Here is a 20,011-nt window from a genome sequence, read left to right as displayed (position 1 = left end):
GAGAAGGCCTTACCCTCGACCACAGCACTTTCACTTGAGAGGAGCAGCAGCCTCCCTTGCCACACATGGATGCATCCACCTTAGTGTAAATATCGACGCGATACTAGTGTCTATTCAATAACTCGAGGGTGACTCCTTATTCGTCCATGCTGAAACGTTCTTGAACCTCTCACCCAATAGGTGCAAATACTAATAGGCATGATTAGCAATAAGCGATGTAACTATAGCTCTTGCTCTTGCTATAGCTCAATAAGCGATGTAACTATCTCTATCACGATTAGCAGCTCAACCACCATTGCCAATGGCACTCGTTGAGGTTCCCCCATCTAATGCAACACCAACATCTCAAGAGTGCTTGAGGCCCGTCAAACCATCGGTCGAGAAAGCACCTTATTCCCTAACCATGGAATTCGGTGGACTGCCACACTACCACTATATTCCACTTGAATCCCAAGCCCAATCGATAAATTCAACAGATAATTCTCTGACGATTTGGCTATGGAAAATCAACTAACTTTTTGAAGAGATACGAAAAAAATTTCAACAATCCAAAGAGGAAAGGCTGGCCAACCCCACCTCATATCAGTTGTCATTTACTAAGAGCATCTAGGGGAGCTGATCCAGGCCAAATTTTATCTCCCATCATTGGAGGCCTTTGATGGTAATACTGACCCGTTGGAGCACTCCATTGCTTTTCGTATCCAAATGTCATTAAACAGTACTTCGGACACCTTGATGTGTCGTGCCTCCTATAATACCGACTTGTTGGATCATACCATTGTTTTTCATGCCCAAATATCGTTATACAACACTTCATATATCCTGACGTGTCATGCTTTCCCAACTCCATTAAAAAGCCTAGTACGAGAATGATACACCCGTCTGAAGCTACTCTGTATTAGTTTTTTTATTCAACTCACTAGAAAATTTGAGTTTCACTTTCTTAAAAATATACGCTCAAAGCCATCGCAAACTTCCTTATTGCATTTTACAATCAAGTATAAAAGTATATCTTTCGACAGAGAAAATAGACTCCTTTAGATTTTCGCATCCGTATATCTCGGATTATTAACTTAGACATCAAAGCGATTGGATTGAGAAACCTCTTGCAATCTCATTCTTCGTGTCTATCGAATCTTAGGAGCTTATCATTTTTATCTTAGAGACACATCAAACAATCTTATACATATAAATCTGAACTACGTCAATTTAATCAAGATATCAATAACATTTTTTCTTAAATAGATTTCCACCATCACTTAAACGGAGAGTTAACAGATAATAAAAAAGGGTGGGGGGTTTGACCACCCGTCAGTGATCTTACCTCGTACAGGTGGCATGTCAAAGCAGCCCGAAAAAGAAATTTTTAGCCTCATGTCACGCGAGTTTCGGAATCTTATTCTTCCTACCGGTGACCGTAGCCTAAGCTGGTAGTCCATCCAGTGCGTTTACCGAAACGGGCCTCACATCTTTCTAGAATTGTCTTCTTGATTCGGGAAGGTGCGCTTACCCGAGACCTCACGACCGGAGAATACTCGAGTGTCACCGGATGGTGAGCTTACCTATTTGTGCCGGGACGATAAAGTCATCCAAAATAAATAAATCGACATATCGTCTCACATTCCCTCGGTGACCGAACACAAGTCATAATTATAATTAAGTAAATTTATTAAAAGATGTTATCTACATAATTAACATAGACGAATTGATGTGTCCTCAGCCTTGGCATCAGCCCCGAAAGCAGCGGTAATTAAGAGTTAACAGTACCCAACGTCGACGAAGAGGATAACAAGGAAGAGCTTCGGGAGGATAAACAGGGAAAGCTTCCCGATCACAATACCCAGTGACTGTCACGCCACCTCTTTATTGGCTTTGAGATGCGGGATCGGTTGCCCCCCCAGAGACCCTTTTTCTTCGGCCGGTGGACCCATCTTTGCAATATGCTCTCGCAATGACACGTGAATGCACATCGTGGCCCCACCGTCACAGATTCCCCGATTACGGCCTGCCGCCACAAACGTGACACCCATCTCGCTCGTCCGCATCGGTGACAACGAATCGGATTCTTCCACTTTGTCGTCGTCTCCCGCAACAGATCGACGATGGCCGACACATGCGGACAACAAACCGGCACGAGAAAGAAAGGAAAGGATGGGCCGGTGGGAACGGCCGCCACCACACGTGCATGCCGATGCGACAAACGGCAAGCGACCCGCAAGTGCCGGGGCGGCTCTATGGGCCAACGCGAAGACCACTCTCTATCACTCTCGCGACCGACACGTGCCCCGTTAGATCGACAGATGGATCAGCCGCTTCTCCAAACTCCTCGCTCAGCTTTTAGACGGCGGACACGGGCCGCCGTTTCGAGTCGTTGCGTGGAATACACTACTGGAACTTATGCATTGTCAAAAATACCCTTCCGTGAAATGCCTCTTGAAAGGATAAAATGATGGGAAAGCCCTCCCATTCATGCGGGAGTCCGCTCTGTAACATACCCTCGTAAATGAAAAACAACGGTAAAGATATCCGATGGCAATTCCGTCCATCATGGGGTGACATCACCTCTCGGCAACTCGGTACCGGACCGGACGACTCGGCCCGGCGAGTGAACGGTGATTCAACTCGCCCCGAGTAATCTTCTGTCGGCTTCTGTTGTTTACATCCAGAATCGCAAACCAGCGTTTGATCGGAAGCTTCAGTCGCAGCGAGGAAAGGGCATAATAGATGTCGGGATATGTCACAAGAGAGAGGGAACCGAAGAAGACGAGGACAGGTAAATACTACAGGACAAAAAAAACCGCCGGACATGGATCCGAGGCGATCGATCTCCGTCACACGAACGGAGGGGGTAGGTTGAGATCGAAGCAGAAGGGCGGCTTCTTCTTACCCTCCGCCACCGTCCCCCTCCTCTCCTGCTCGCCCTTCACCACCATCTTCACCGCTTCGAATCGGTACCCGGAGAACTCGGATCCGCTCTCCACCGCCAAACCCGGCTGCCCCAGGAACAGATCTCGCCCGTTCAACGCCGTTGCAGGTTCCCGGAAGCCCGATCGCCACGGCGACGACGACAGCAAGCCGATCTGCGGCTCCTGCACGGCGGCGGGAACGATCTCGACGTCAGCGGCGGAGTACCCGAAGTTGGTCTTGGCCTTGGACCCACGGAGCGTACGCGCCGCCGCGTCGTAGGCCAGCGCCGCCTCCTCAGCGGTGTCGAAGGTCCCCAGCCACTTCCTCGTCTTCTTCCACGGGTCTCGGATCTCCGCCGCGAACCTTCCCCATGGCCGCTTCCTCACACCGCGGAAGTGGGCCTCCTTTTCCCCTCCAGCCACCGCGGCTGCCGCCGGCGGCCCCAAACCCTCCTTCCTCAGCCGCAACGTCTCGACCGCCATCATCGAGGCGAACAACAAGAGGGGTCCAAGGGAAAGGAGGTGGGTGAGCCGGGTATTTATAGCGCAACCGGAGCGTCTCTGTTCCTCCCGACATGTATATCTCCTCGTAATTATTAATTTATTATTATCTTAATAGGCGGATTTATTCGACGGCGGTGATTTCTCCCGTGCCGCACGAACGATCAGACGGCTGGCGACGCCGTGTGCGTAGTACGCCGATGACCGGCGCCCGCACATGCGCCTGCCGCGTCGCTGTGGCAGCTCGCAGCGCTTTCTTTGTATCCTTTCGCATTGCTTTCCGCACGTGCGGCCGGGGCGTCCTCCCGCTGCCGAAACAACGGAGGTCGGTGTCGTGGGTAACGGAAACTTGGCGTGGACCACGATGCGGTCCGGGGCGCGAGGTCCGGTGACGTAGCAAGTGGGTTGCGGACGGTCGACACGTCGCAGTGGTGACGGCCGGGATTCCCGGTGGGCCCCGCTATGGCTACCGTTTCCCAAAGGAAGTGAACGTGAGGGGTGGCGTTGTAACGGCAGGGAAGCGCGTGAGCGATTGGGGGCGAGTTAGAGAGAGAGGGGGTTGTTTTACCAACCACCGGATTATTAGGGTGGAAGAGATGCCCAAAAAAATAATGTATACGTGTGAGGGGATGCGTGCGTGGGGAGTTAAGTTAGTGGTACGAAGCGGAAAAGGAGTGGCCTCACAAAAGGGGGGATTCGGCGGCGCCGGCTAAGTACACGCAACCTGGGGCGGTTGAGGCGCAGCTGTCCTAGTCAGATTATGGGACAGGAAACCGATCCTGCTATGGCTTGGCCTCCACATATTTTTCCCTCTCCTCGCCTTTTGGTGGTGGGATTTCCTGAACTGTGAGAAGAATCTGTGAGTTTACGGTACTAAGAAAAGGACAAAAGGGTTGGCATTGTTGGCCACAATGCCGACCCGCAGCTGGACTCCCATCTCTGCTTGTCCTTATTCTCTTGACGACCGAGGCTTGCGTGTAGTGGGACGGTCGTCGATGAGGATTTGGTCATTTCCTCGGTGCTACTATTCATGATGATTACAAGAATAGTGGCTGGGTGATGCAGCAAAGTGTGAATCAGCAGCAGCAGCAGCTCATTTATTGCATTTGCTTACATCTGTAGATTCGTATTAGCGGTGCCGAAAGCTGGAGAGCTTCGGGGAATGGGGCAATTCTTGCTAGTAACGCTAAGGTGGCGAGTCCAGTCGGACGGACCGGAGGAGGGCGGCGGCACCAGACCATGGGGCAAAACGAGAAGCAAAAGATGGTCAAAACGAGAAGCAAAGCAAAGCGACATGTCAAGCGGAATGGAAGCGAAAGGAGTAGTCACCAGCAATGCTGTAGAGCATGTGGGAAGAGGAAGGGGAGAATAAAGCGGCTTATATAGCAGATTGTTTCTGATGGAGGAGTTTGCATGAACTGAACACTCGATTCCTGCAGGCTTTCCTCTTGCTCCATTCTACAGGGAACAGTTGTTCCATACTACACTACAGTTTCAATCAAACTTTGCAGACCTTCGACATTTCTGCTCTGCGGAACAAGAGAAGAAACATTTGAACATGGGTTGGGAAACGTTAGACGTGCTAACATATTCTACAACGCATGTAAAAGAAATTTCACAGGAACATTCGTAGAGGCAAGCGAGAATTGCACCCTTGAACACTAAACATATAGATTAATTAATTCCTGAGAATTAATTAATCTTTTCTAATTTTCTATAGATCGAACTAATTATATATTACTTTTTGTAATTAGTTATCTTTAACATTCCGATCCTGACAAACTAAAATACCACACATGTTGTTACACACGTAAACTAACACTAAAACAAGGTTTAAAAAGCAATTTCAAAATGTTATTCTCCTCGTCCAAAGAAAAAAAAAATAGGAGAGAGATTTTATTTAAAAATGAAGTGAGACAATACTATTTAATTGCTCTAACTTTTCTCTGTCTTTTGAAGAGTTTGTTAAAAAGTGAAACACCCGATAGAAAATATCTCTGTTATTGCTTTTACTCACAGAAGTTACATATAAAAAAATTAATATCAATAAGAATAATACTACGAAACTACCTTTTAAACCCTATTTTAGTGTTATTTTTCGCACATGCGATATTTCTTTCAATAGAGTTGACAACGTGGGAAGAAACAAGATTAAATATTTCACTTTCATAGGTATAAAAATCTCAATGCAATTCTCAAAAATATAAGAATCAAGATGCTAAAGATAACTAACTATAGAGGATAATCTATAATTAGTCTCTTGTAGATCTTAACACGATCGATTGATGCATATAAGAAGATAAGAAAAGAAAACGATCCCTTGCCTCGTACTTACCTCTGATTACAACCTCGAGTACTTAGGAAACTTGATCAGGTTATTTCAACAATTGTTGTGATGATTCATACTTGAAATCAAAACTAAAGGTGCAACAGTGCGAGTACAAGTACAAGAATTGAAACACAATTATAGTTCATGGTAGGCAACTGCACAAGCAAGTGTATTAAGAAAAATGGCATCATTTTCCAGTATATATAACCTTTCAACCATCTGTTTATTCCGCATGGTATAGCAAAAAATAAAGAAATAAATAAATAATGCCAAGAAGGCCGTGTGGAAAATAAGAAAATGTCAAAGGCAGATTTACATCAAGGAATGTAGTGTCGAGGAAAAACATAGGTAGGAAAAAAGAAGCTCATGTACACTGTAAAAGAACCAAATAATATCAACTATCAGCTGCAAAAGAAGACTGCTAACCTGCAGTTAACTACTCATGGATGTTGCATTGTTGGAAGTAGGGGTTACTGTAGTCAAGAAACCTGGTCCAATATTTTCTGTACTTTGCAAGTGCAACATCCAACCATGGCTTCATATTTCCGTCGTAGTGTATTACTGCTGCCCTCTCAATCTCTGAACTCCTCACGCTTGAATGACGACCAAGCCCCAAAACGTGCCACCGCCTGTCCAGAGTCATTGTGTGGTTGTAGAAGAGCAACTGGCCCAACAGAGAGCTTCCTGCTTTCCATGGCTGCTTGCTATTTTCCTGCAGTGTGATAGATCCTCAGGAACAGACAGGAGCAAGTCCAAACAATTTCTCTCGTCATGACTCTTTAAGGTTTTCCATTCACCAATTCAACTTCTGAATGGCCTGTTAAGATTGACGGGATAAATGGCCCATGTGCATAAAACCACGGGTCAAATGTCTTATTTACAGCATGACAATTTGTAGACCTCTTTAGCCTAATGTTAAGATCCACAAACCCAGTGAGATTTTAGGTGAGTCAAAGATCATTACTAATTACAGTATGCATCCATCAAACCTCCATATTGACCAAGATAGACGTCTCTCCGCTACTACCACCTAAATATCATCAACTAAAACTTTCCACAAGTACTCAAGGAGAAAAGGCAAAATAGTTACTAAAAATGCCCCTATGAATCCGTAAAAGCACCACCAGACTCCACCAATTAATAACTGTTCATGCTAATGATGATATAAATTTAGAAAAGAAGATATAGAACAAGAAACATACAAGCAATACTACTTACTAGTTGCTTCCAGTGGTGGTAACTTCCTATTAAACCTCGTCTTCTCCACTCCTGCAGGTCAAATATGTTCATGCCGAATGCCCATGAACAAGCCTTGGCATCAAAAATATTTGCTATAACTGGATCTGAAAGGTTCACAAGTGTTTCCAATTTATGTGATGTCTTGTTGTCCCTACAGATATCCACTGCTCCATTGACTTTCCCGTTCATATCCACACTCCACAATCGTCTGAGATCTCTTTGCACAACCACATCATGGTCCAAAAGCATAATCTTGTTCAGCAAGGGGAAGAGCTCTGGCAGATAGTAGCGAAGGTGATTGAGTGGTGAAGTGTATCTTGGATCAGCTTTAGCTGACTGCACAAAAAACGAACTGAATCCAGCAGGCAAGAATCGGAAATCATCCAAGCTCTGGATCTGAATGGTAGATTTTCCAGGAGGATTCAATAAAAACCACATCACCATTGCTGGAAAATTATAGGAATTGGTTACCACATGAAAGACAATTTTCTCTGGTTCCTGCAAAAGGGCTAAAAGTAAAATTTTCAAGCATATGCACTGTGATTGTAACAAAATAATTTAGTTTACCTGAGACACTGCCAACTTACTGTTTTATTAGATTAATAAAATTATGATTTAACTAGTGTTTGTGCATGGCAGTCAAGGCATAACACCAGAAGACTTCCTAAAGCACACAAGAAGCAATTTCACCAGCTAGCTGAAAATGAGCCAAGGCACATCCTGTAGCTCAATATGATACATCCATATTCGAAAATAGGTAACTTCTTAATAATGTTCTAAAAGACTATACTGGGGGTGCTGGGTATGACGTGATGTGTCTGACCAATGCTTGGGTGCTAAGGCTAAGATTTCTATGGGAATAACATATTTCTAGAGTTCAATGCTTACTAATAACAAACCAAAAGATCTGAATATTAGAAGAATCAAAAAGAAATACTAACAAATTATAAAATATATATATTGTTAATGTACAGCAAGTAAAACAGAGCTACCAACCTAAAATTCCATACTATGTCAAAACAAGGGTCATCTACCACCACAGAAAATATCTTATTCATCTCTTAAAATGTGTAAAAAGAACGGGTTTGAACCGAACTCCATGACTTGGTTTCTCTCCTTTTGTCATCATTTCTCTATAATTAGTTCATATTAGAAGATTCAAACTGAAGGAAAGACCCAGTGAAGATACAGAAATCCTCACTTAACCTCAATTAAATGTTTAGAGGTTATTCTGTTGAGATATGCACTACAGGACACAAGAAGGGATCATAAAAAAACTTAACATATGAAAAGGGCTATAAATAATCCCAAGATGAAAATTCAAGTTTCTCGTGATAGCCATTAAAAAGTTACAATATGCACTACCATTTAAGCAGAATGCATATGTACATAAATATAGTCGATGCCAATTCATCCTGCATATGCACCAGAATTTAAACAGTTTCACATTGCCAAATAGTGCAGCCACACAGTATGCAAGCCTAGCCAATCACCCAATTAAATTATCTGTCAAATATAATTTCTAGTTCAAATTTCCAGAAGAGCTAAACCTATGTGATATTACTTTCAATTTCTCATGCATCCATGCCCACATAGATAACTGGAAAGTGTATGCACACAAAGAGGAAACTTTTACCATGGAAGTAGATGTTGTTGAGTTCACAAGCACTGCACATGCCAGAACATTGTCGGAGAAAATAGCATAATGATAGAGAGCCAATTTATGCACGTTCTGACTGTTAGGCAACTTTCTCTGTTCAGGCTGCAATGCAAAGTACTCGGTGGTGAGGCGCATGGATAGACAGTGAAGACCCCTGGGGAAGGTCCTGGCTGTAAGATGAATAAGATATGAAGCTTGGTGCTTCTGTGCCCTAAGCTGTTCTTCAGCATTGTATAACTGTGCATGCAGTTTTGATGCCACTGCAGAGCAATCTGGATAAGCCTTTCTAGCTTTGGACAGAGTTACTTCCATGGCTTCCAATTTCTGTAAATCACTGAACAAGTTCCATTCTCAGTCAAAAGAAATTGGTAACTTCCATGCATCAGAACATTTCATGGCACATTGAAGCCCTTTTGCCACAGTATTAATTTATACGGATAATAATGCTTCAGTCAACTTTATTAACTTAGAAATGAATATTGTACCTCATGAATAAGTCTGAACTTTTGTTGGTTCGACCAAGAACCCTTTCTATCTCTTTTATCCTAATTTTTAGCTCTCGTACTAAGTGAGATTTACTATTGGATGAAGAAAACAGCAAGTATGCCTTTGCCATGTTTATCTGATCCTCCATCTCCAATATTTTCTCAGTTGTGGATGATTGAGGGGGCAAACCTCTTTTAGTTTCACCACTAGTTCTGTTGGATGGTCCCTGCTTGTTATCCTATTGAAAAACAGAAACAATCATGAAGTTTACATGTTTACAGAAGCACTTCAACAGTTTAATCCAACAAAGATCTAAGACTGGCATCAATACAACTCGCTGGTTTATCTTTTGGAGGCTTGGTCATTTAAATTTTATTAGGATCCAGTTGTTACTCAATAGGCAGAGATCAGCATTAATTAGTATATGCTTACTTTTGGAGGAAGTTCTCTTGAAATAAAAAACAGAACAATGGTTGAAACAAAAAGGGGTGAGTGAATCAAAATTGTAGTCATAACTCTATTTTTCGACTATTAGGCATTTCTCCTTTACCTAAAATAGCTGTCGAAGATAGAACAAGTACAATAATAACATGAGTAGTGTTATAGGACGTTATAAAGAAAACAAAACATAAATGCACCAGTAAGACAAAGTAATTTATTTTTAGGAGAGAGAAAAACAAAGTAAGAATTAGTTACAATTGACAAAAAAGAATATCATCAGTATCTAATTAATACCAAAAAGTTTGAAAAAAGATATATTATTGTGATTTGCTATTACAACTGCTGGTGATAGCAGATAAAGAGCCAATTCACCATACCTAAACTTTAAAGTATGTCAACATTCAATTATAATATTCTTTATAAAGTTCAAACCCTGATTCAAATTAAGATTGTCCACCAGAATACGTAGCACTATACCTAAGACAATCTTATCTAGTGCAGTGACGGTAAAGGTACTTAGTAACATGTTCTTTACAGAGTTATGAAATTTGTCTTAAACAGGATGCAGATATAGTATTTGAATCTCGTTGCTGAAGCAAGTCATACAGATATTCTGGCTGTTTAAGTTTCATTTGCAAGAACAAAGCCTCTAGCTCAATCATGCTCAGGATATGAATTTATACTAATAGCAATGGTACTTGAATGATTATAATATACTATTTCAAATCATTTCAGGACTAATACACCTTACGAAAAAAGTGCTAACAGTGTTTGTGATACTACAGCACTTTAAGGCTTATGAGTACCATTCGTGTGGCCCCATAAGCAACAAATAAGTTGAAAACCTAAACTGTGAAACTGCACATTTGACAATATTGCATGAGTTATCGCACATATAATCAGGTAAACATCCACTTCCATAACCTAAAACCGTGATTTTGAGAATGCAATGAAACCAGAACAAAAGCAATCATTTAGCGGCTTCTTCAAATCTCAAACAGTAAGTAAAGTGTAAGAATTATCCTTGCATTGAAAAAAGTACCTCTCCAGTAGCAGAACTTAACAAACGATTCTGATGATCCTCACCTCCTACACTATTGCTTGAACTGGGGTCTTCAAGACACAAGGAGACAAAGAAATTGACAGATCTAATAAACATTAGATGCATAGATTGACAAGCTAAATACAAAAAAGAACATGAAAAACATCAATGAGCAAATTTCCATAGAACTACCATTTGCTACACCAGAAGTCGTTACATTCTCACTATATGTACTCTGAACATCCGTCAAGTCCTCGTCGTTGTAGATAATTCCTTTCGGCTCTTTCACTCCGCCACCAACTTCCTGAAACCCCGAAAACGGTAAACAACCAGCCGTATAACCACAAAGGAAACAGAGATAGCGAGAGGCAATCATATGTCTATATACAATAAAGCAAACACCTGCTCGATCGCGTTGAGCTGCATAGAATTAGAAGCATGCACCTGCACTCAGAAACAATATAAAGAACACATCCATGAAACAACAAAGATTCAAAAGGGATAAGAAGGGAAAACGCGTAGAACACAGAGTGAATCATACAAGGGATAGATTCTTCACAATGCCGTTGCCCTCCCTGTCGGACTCCTTACTTGCTGCATCGAATAATCCGACAAGAATCACCTAAAGCTCCCTCGATATAACTAGTAAACAAATCAACTGATCAAGGAAAGGGCGCAGCGATATAAGATGGGATCACCGTGAGAGAGGAAGATTTCGGCCGCAGGGACGCGAAGGAAGAGGAGTGGGGAGACGAAGGAGGCAGCGAGGAGGGCGAGGACGACGACCGTGGTCCACGGCCGGCGGAGCACCACCATCGGACGGCGAATACCACCGCCGACGCCGCCGCGATTACGGGCGACCATTGCGCGAGATCGGCATCAGGCCTGGGTCTCCGAACTCGCCAACGGCGAAAGCGGCAGAGGATGAGAACGAGGAGAAAGAAATCGCCATCCTCCTTTTTATTTTCGCTCCAATTTTATTGGTCTTTTTTGAGTTTGGCTCCCTATCACATTCGTATACACCCTTATACTAATCGTATTTGCATATTAGTCTCGTCGCATCTTTGCAAATACATCCTTTGTCCGAGTAAAATTTCGTAACGGAGCCGCAAAAAGTACAACTTGCGCTACGATCGAGTTTTTAAAGGAAATTATATCCTTACTTAAATTTTAAAAAAAATCAATATTTTATTTATATTTTTGTATAAAATCCTTGGTTTTATAGGAGTGTAATGTTTTTTTTATCTTGGTTTATACGAGGGTTTTAAATATTGATTCGTATGGACATACCAATATGTAGCGTGGTACACCAAGATGTGTATGTCTCGGTAACGATTAAAATTCATGATAATACTTATCAATATGTCTCATGATCAAAACACTAATACCGCTTAGTAAATGATAGTCCGTGTACCGATATCTTCTATATGTATCGTCCCAACAATATATATTGAAATTAAAAATTTTATTTTATATATCTTATATGGGCAAATCGACACTTAACAAGTTATTCATAACTCAATCATAAATCATATATCGTTAACACCCTAGCGACAAAAGAATATCAACACCCAACACACAATCTAAAACGAGCATATAATCCAATAATTATACCTTTAGTTCTTATGGATATAAATTAATCATCGTACTATAACATACCTCATGTACACCATCATAAAACAAAAGAAACACCACTTATCAATTCAAATCACTAGATTACTCGTCTCTAATCTAAATTAATCTTTCTAAAACTTGGTATAGACTGAGTCCTCTAAATCCTTTAATAACTAAAGTATCGAAGGAGCTTTATTAGGTACATATCCAATGTATTTTCGTCGTTTGTTTCCACGCTTTATCTAGTTTTATCGATAATATTTTCAAAAAATCAAAATATATTTTAATAATATTTTTTAATTAAGTATAGGAAGGGCAAACCTGTGAAGGTATTAGAATGTCGAAATAATATTTTATTTTTATTTTTATTGAAAAATTGAGTGTAAAATTGGTTTTGATTAGCAAGTGATCAAATTGGATGATTATTCATACATATTTCGGTTCATTGTTATCTCTGCAAAACCATATTTAAATCTTTAACTAATTAATATTTATCTGTATGTGATTCATCTTCTGTGTCAGCACGAATGCAATCATGTTGCTATTAATTGTGAGACATAATACGTTCATCTCATGCTGTTCTTTAATTAGGTGCCTTTTTTCTTTCCCTATCTTCATTGGTTTCGAAGACGACATCAGTCTTGTACTGTTTGATCCCACGAATTATTTCTTTTCATCTGTATGCTACGATAAGTTGGAAAAGTCAAGACTGTTTCAAGACATTTGTTTAGATTAAGAACAAGTACGATACTAATGCATAAAAAAATCATGTCAGGTGGAGCAAAGAGACGACTCACTTGGCCACCATCAACATCAATCATCCAATGTTAGACACGAGACAAGATGAGATTTGTAGAACTCGAGACATGCACCGAACATAGATGACTTGCACTAAAGCAAAACTTCTTCGCCTTTATCTTGTAATTAAGAATACATATGGAGATTACCATCGGACATCAACATGAACACATTCATAGAACATATCCTTCGAGATGCCAATTCCTTCTCTTTATTTCGTGCTCAGATCCTTCATGGATGATGCCAGAGTTGACTCGTCCATGAGACACTATCGAATGCAGCACCTCTTTCCTCGTGCATGTACAACATGAAACATATTTAAGAGATTGTCCTCCTCTTTTGTTGCAGAGAATAATACCATGTCCCCGTTTCCCATGCTTGCATCGTGCGGGTTTACCTTCTTAATCTGGCAGGGCATTAGCATGACTCGTCCGCTGAACACAATGATCTTTGGGAAGCAAAACAAAGATGAGATGCATCGGTCGATTAAGATGGATAGAAACGCAATTATATGTGGTCGACAACATTGAAGCAACGCCTTCTTTTTATTGTTCCTTTTCTTTCCTTGCAGCTGATGTTTCCAATCCTTTCACCAAAGATTCTAACTCTTCATAGTAATCGGACATATTGCACGACGGATTGGAAATCAAAGAGCCAACACTACAAAGCTTGTGTGCTTTGCCTCTTGAACGGCTCCCTTGATGAGATCAAACCCATGTCCCTGCTCCTCTTCCCATTCCAACCGATACCGTCCCCGTCCATCACACCGCCGCTGACGGCCACCGGAATCTTAACTATGTTTACTCCGAAGAGCCTCACCACCTCGACGGGAGGTCTGGGCGCGTGAACCCCTGCGGCAGCGTATCTGCAGACGGATCGCCTCCTGCAACCGATGAAGAGCTGATTCTCGGGGCCGGTCGACCGCTGAAACGTGATGACGTCGCCGGCTCTGAGCCCCTTCTCCTTCACAAACCTGCTCCAGCCCTTGGTTAGCACGTAGCTCTGGCTGCTGTTCCAGTACGAGTACCGAAACCGCCACACCTTCCCGCAGGCGTCCTCGAAGTTCAGCAGCAACCCCTTGCAGGCGGCATCGCTGGTCTGCTGCAGCGGGAAGTGCTTCTCGGCGTGCTGCTTCGGTATCACCAATCTGTTCAGCTTCCCGACGTCGCTGGGAGTCACGGCCTTGTCGAAGAGATGCTCCCTGTACACTCGACCGAATGTCTCTTCGTGGGAAGGGCAAGGCTTCCTCCTGTCGGCGCCGGAGTACCTTCTACTTTGCTGCAGCTCATCGAAGTAGGTGTGCTTACGGAGCATATCGACGATCTCGGCCTTGGAGCGCGAGTTCAAGAACAGGAGTTCCGCCGCATCGTTGCCGTCGGTCACGACGAGCGGCTTGAGGTTGGTGACCGCGTCGCGCCCGCGGAACCGCTGCACCGCCACGTCGTACGCCCGCGCGGCCTCGTCTTCCTCGTTGAAGGTTCCCAGCCAGACCCGCTGGTGTTTCTCGTAGATCTGCGCCCCCCACCGGCCGTTGGGCTGTGGCACGACGCCTTTGTACTGGGAAGACGGCAGCTTCCGTAGCTTGGCCTCGAGTATGACCTCGGGATCGAGGACGACGCTTGTGCCACTGCCGAGACGCTCCAAGCCCCCCGGAGATGGCCGTGGCGATGGCCGTGGCGGAGGAGACTGCTTCTCGGTCTCGCTGCAAGCCTGCTCCGAGCCGCTAGTCTCCATAGGACGTTTGAGCTTGATGTGATAGTCGAAAGCTTGGGAGGTAAGGAAAGAGATGAGAAAGAAAGACATAAAAGAGTGTCAGCGGTACAAGTAATTAATTAGGTTTGTATAGGGTTGATATATAGAGCCACTGGAGTGATTATTATTATATTATTAGCTAGCTTGCATATGATATATCTCATGCCATGCTCGATCAACACCAAGTGATGGTGGAACAAGGTTATTGGGAAGGAGGAGGGGGGGAGTAAAGCTCTCTTTACCTTGGATGAGTGAGTGTGTAGGAGGTGAGAAGAGACGGTGCAAGTCTGGAATGGTGGGGTGGGACCTGACCCTGATGCAAGTGGACAGGGAGAGGCTTCACGAGTGTGGACCATGCCTTCTGAATGCATCCCCCCTGAGCTTTGCGGCTTCTGTTGCTGATGGTGGTAGGTGGTGGTGGTAGAGCTGACGAACATGGCCTGCCCTGCCCTACGCTGGCCTTCTCTGATGCCAAAGGCTCATAGGAAATTGCATGCGCCAAAAAGCAAAGGGACAACAACACCATGGAAATGTTGCTCTTTTGTTTCTTTAGATTTCAGATGGACTTACCCATCTCTCACAGTCCCTCCCATGCACAGAAAGGTGCATGCGCCAGAACCCTAGCATGACATGGAGGTGGGGAGGGGGGAAGGCTAAGAAATCTAACATGTTTTCTTCGCAGGGATCTCGTGGAGGTGATTGAAATGTGGGTTCAGAACAGCGGTCGAATGTCTCCTTTGTTGCGTGTCTCCAAGTGGGGTTCTGTGCGCATGCACTGCATCAATCAACTCGTTCCTACAACCCGATAAATCTAAATCTGGAGCAACCAGTTTCTCCAGAGAATCCACTCGTACTACAGCTGCTCCAAGCAAACCATATGTAGCTGCCCATTGTATCCGAATCCAAACACATGCATGCTAGACTACAGCAAATGGTGTCCACGGAGAGCTCAGCCTTTTGATGCCCAAACCTCTAAACCTCCTAAGCTTGGAATCTTTCTAGCCACAATGTTGCTCTTAATTACCAGTAATCATACTATAGTTTTGATCATCAATTAAGAAGCTTGGATGAGTCAGATGCAAGCAGCTTGCATGGGGTTTGATCTTGTCAAACCTTTGGAAACGATCGTCCAACGGCAACCGCTTTAGATTGGCTGTCTCATTTTACCCAACTTTGCAGTCCGTTCTCTTTTTCTGTAACATGAATGAAGTCAAGTCAATGCAATATCCTAAATTCCATAAACTCGGTCAACATTCTTAATTTCGAAGTAACTGTCTATATACACTATTCATTTGCATAAAGTCAATCTTGTAGTAAATAACTTTGCCTGAAAAGTCAAACTATTTCTACATCCAACTATACCCTATCAATTCAGTCAGCAGATTAATATTGATGAATGAATAAAACAAGTCAACTTCGAGGGGTTGTTCATTTTGTTTTTACTACTTTATATTTCTTTTTCTTCTTCCTTGCAACTAATTAAATGCGGTTTCCATAATATTATATTATCTTGAATTGAGTTGGGTGCTGAAGGAAGAACCGGAGAGATTTTTCTTCTCATTTCTATGGCTATCAGAAACGAACTTCATCAAGTACCGGGATTGTACTGGAACCCTGTTCATAGTCCAATGCTAACATGTCATATTCATATAGCAGCTATGAGGTCCTTACCTTTAGTCAACTGGTGAAGGTTGTTTTCAGCAGTGTTCGCGCAGTATGTTCACTGTGGCGATTGTGACCAGAACAGTGTCTATTAAAATATCAGACATTGCTCCTCTATAGTATGCATCATGTCATCTTTGCTCTCTTATCTCACTTTTACGTTTACTTTAATGCTTTTGTATGAACGGCTTGGTTATCCTTATCATGATTCTATGCCGAAACCTCATCACCCACTCCCAAGTGCTCCAATGCAATCGCATTGGAGTTGAAGGAAATATTTTGATTAAGTCAGTGACTTTGTTAATTCTCTTCAAAGATCTCAGTAAAAAGCTATCTATCTTTGCGTCGTCAATGAGCTCAAAAAATTACCTTTCTTCTTTTGAACGCTTGCTGAGATATCCTTCCCTTTGTCAGAAGATAGAAGAAAGAGTTCCCAGACTCGTCAGGCATCAACATGCGGCAATTGTTTGTTGTCATGTAATGAATATTTAAGGTAAGTTGCTGGCTTTTGGACCACTCAGTGGGGGAAACAAAGCCAAATAATGGTACCATGCAGGCAGAGAGCACAATGAATGAGAAGCTATTCACGAGGAATAGTTTGTACGCTTGAGATGGGTTTGCACAGGTCGTTGTCTGATCCCAAATTGGCACTATCCAGTGGTCCTCGAGGAGCACAAGAATCAGACACTGTGCCTCGTACTGCAACACTTGCTTTGGATGCTGATGATGCTGTAACCCATTCGCTCTATGCGAGTATAGTCTGCGAGCTCGGTAGCTATCTGCTGTCCCTTCTTTCTCGTCGTTGTTATCGTCGGCATCGCCGTCTGTGAATGTCTTCTTCTTCTTTTTCTTCTTCTTCTTCTTCTTCTGATGCTGCTTCTTCAAAGAGGTAGAATGGATTGCCCACATGAGGTATATATAGTTCACGGAAGAAGAACAAAGTGAGCACACTATGTGATCAAGAGAACCAGTTGAGAGATCTAAATGCATACATCACAGTTTCCATCCGAAGCAATTTGAAGTTACTAGATTTATTCTTTCTAATCCACCATAGCAGATGAAGATGATGATGGCCACCAACTGTTGAACGATTAATGTGTTGCCTACTCCCTTGAAGACCACAGCCCTCTGCAAGCTTCAAGGACTGGGCCGTTGGCTAATTTAAGGTAGACAGGAGCCTTTGCTTTCAAGGACCACACCGGGAAACCTTGAAAACAGGAATCGGGACTCTGTGCGTCCAACTCCCACAATGTTCTTCTTCTCCGTTCCTGTTCCCTGTTGGGTCCATGTCAGGAGCTACAGATGCCTGCAACATCTCCATGACAAGGTTGGCAGGATTCCTGTTCCCATTATCTCGTCTGGTGTTTGCATCCTCTCCACCGCACATCATGACGACCCAAAGAAGAAGACCATTCACACAGTAGGAACAAACAGAAAACGGATGCAAACTATGTTAGGAAGAAGAAATCCACGGTCCTATTGATGGTTGGTGATTCGCTTTGATGTTTCCGACAGTCTCACTGTAGTCCTTGTCCAACCTAGTTGTACGCACGGACAATTCTTAGCATCATCACGAGACATCACAGCCAGAAATGCCCCATCATCCCCCACGTAGCACACTTGAGACTTCAATGCATGAAGCGATTCTGTGCATCCGCAGATTCTGACGCCATGCATCTCGAGCACCGACATGGTTGGATTTAGATGAGAAATGTAGTCTGTGATTCGCTTGGAGTACGTACGCAAGCTAACACATGCACCTTCATCACCGATGCCAGATGTGCAGGACCTCTGCAATAATTATTTCCTTCGAGCGACCTGCTGAAACTTGTGCTTGAGAACGAGAGTTGCTGAAGCTTCTCTTACTGCCACTGGTTACATACTTGTCAGTAAAGAGGACTGTGAATGGATGTGATTGTCCCATCTACTTACATATTATATGCGGGTTTAATGACCATTTCCATGCTGAACTGGTCGTGGCAACATCTTCTATCCATGGTTTCATTTGTAGAGAGCTCGGTCACTTTCCTTCATCCTGTAGTTGCCACTGGACGTACGCTACCTGTGCATGGGCCATTGAAGAGTGGTACAAACACATGCAAAGCAAGGTTACGGAGTCTCACCTACTCCACATTAATACTTGGTCACCAACAGAACAATCAATATCATATGACGTTGTAGCCATGCCTGCTCCAGTACCCATTCTTGTAAAGTCATTTCATTGATATCACCTGCAATGGCCCCTGCTGTCATGTCTGCAATTGAATAGCAGTGTTGATGGAGACCCATATCTGAGACCTCAACACATCCAGTTTCTTGGTGTGCATGAAGTCACTAATCAACATTATACATGAATTAGGATGATAGCTATCGAGGCACCCATTGTTGTGCCCATGGGCCTCTTTCTTCCATAATCATCCTACTATACTGACGATGATGATGATGATGATTATATATATATATATATATATATATATATATATATATATATATATATATATATATATATATATATATATATATATATATATATATATATATATATTGAACTTCATTTAGACTTTGATGGATGTATATAAATATTGTCTATTTATAAGCGTAGAATAATAATTTATACCAAGAGATCCTTATCTCTAAAATTTTATCTAATCAATTTATTTAAAAAATAAAAGATAATAATCTAAAATCTTTCATCTTAACATTTTGCCAAGCCAATAGATTGTAATTCTATAATTATGGCGGCAGAGTTCAGTTCTGCATGCAATTTTTGGGTTTCGGAAGAACCATTTCCTTAATAATTACATATCATTGTGCAACAACATGAATACATCAACAGTGATCGGGTGTTCCATATTATAGATGCCAGACAAAATGATATTTACTTTGTTCTTATTCCCTTGCTTGCTTAATATGAGAATGAGAGAAGGCTGCTCCTTTACTTGCCTCACTTGTGATATAGTCTTTGTTTCGGAATGGACTAATACATGGATGAGATGGACACGTCCTGCAAATAGCTCTCCCACTTGTGTTCTCTGACTTTTCCAGCGACTGTCTGCATCATATGCATTGCTCCTCATGTGCTGCCATGATTGCTCATCTACTTTCTTGCTTCAATACTAAGTATTTACAGGCAGGCGTACCTCAAAAAGAATGGTAACAAGATCATGTTTACACGTCTTTTGTGCTGCCATTGTTGTGTGAACCTTCCTACAGTTACTAACTCGATGATCGCAGAAGATTCCGAAACCCAGCTTCATTATGAGAATACAGATCAATCTCTTTCACACTGTAAGGTAGAGAGCTGAGATCCATTCGACGCTGTTCATGCAAGCAAAACTAGTAGACGTACATGCAGCAGTGTGTATGACTACTATAATACCAGCATGTGCGATGTTGCCTGAGTTGCAGTCAATAGCAAATGATGCAGAAACAACGTTGCTTTGAGGTCGGGAAAAGTGTCAAACATCATTGGCCTTTCTTTTGCATCAAACCAATAGCTGATAGCAACTCAAGCTTATTTTCTTTCCTATATGATTACAAGAACACATGCAGCCATGATGGAATCATCTTATGCAAGGAGT

General features: G+C 42.7%; 3 protein-coding genes across 3 annotated transcripts; all 3 read right to left on the bottom strand.

Moving 5' to 3' along the window:
• Window positions 1-2,831: 2,831 nt before the first annotated feature.
• Window positions 2,832-3,389, bottom strand: LOC135613389 (ethylene-responsive transcription factor 3-like). The gene has a single exon (XM_065110416.1). It carries the CDS (start codon window positions 3,387-3,389, stop codon window positions 2,832-2,834), a length of 558 nt encoding a protein of 185 aa, XP_064966488.1.
• A 2,565-nt stretch (window positions 3,390-5,954) lies between these two features.
• LOC135614204 (probable galacturonosyltransferase 6) lies at window positions 5,955-11,533 on the bottom strand. Its single transcript, XM_065111300.1, has 9 exons — window positions 11,303-11,533; window positions 11,146-11,198; window positions 11,007-11,048; window positions 10,797-10,908; window positions 10,605-10,675; window positions 9,121-9,359; window positions 8,612-8,969; window positions 6,955-7,473; window positions 5,955-6,448 (listed from the first exon to the last, which is right to left on the bottom strand). Exons 1-9 carry the CDS (start codon window positions 11,466-11,468, stop codon window positions 6,173-6,175), a joined length of 1,836 nt encoding a protein of 611 aa, XP_064967372.1. The 5' UTR covers window positions 11,469-11,533; the 3' UTR covers window positions 5,955-6,172.
• Window positions 11,534-13,106: 1,573 nt separating this feature from the next.
• On the bottom strand, window positions 13,107-14,818 carry LOC135614205 (AP2/ERF and B3 domain-containing transcription factor RAV1-like). Its single transcript, XM_065111301.1, has one exon. It carries the CDS (start codon window positions 14,748-14,750, stop codon window positions 13,677-13,679), a length of 1,074 nt encoding a protein of 357 aa, XP_064967373.1. The 5' UTR covers window positions 14,751-14,818; the 3' UTR covers window positions 13,107-13,676.
• Window positions 14,819-20,011: the final 5,193 nt, after the last annotated feature.

The sequence above is a fragment of the Musa acuminata genome, chromosome BXJ2-6, assembly GCF_036884655.1.
Source record: "Musa acuminata AAA Group cultivar baxijiao chromosome BXJ2-6, Cavendish_Baxijiao_AAA, whole genome shotgun sequence".
In the NCBI taxonomy this organism is placed as follows: domain Eukaryota; kingdom Viridiplantae; phylum Streptophyta; class Magnoliopsida; order Zingiberales; family Musaceae; genus Musa; species Musa acuminata.
Note: the sequence above shows the minus strand (reverse complement) of the source record. Positions and strands in the feature narration are given on the sequence as shown.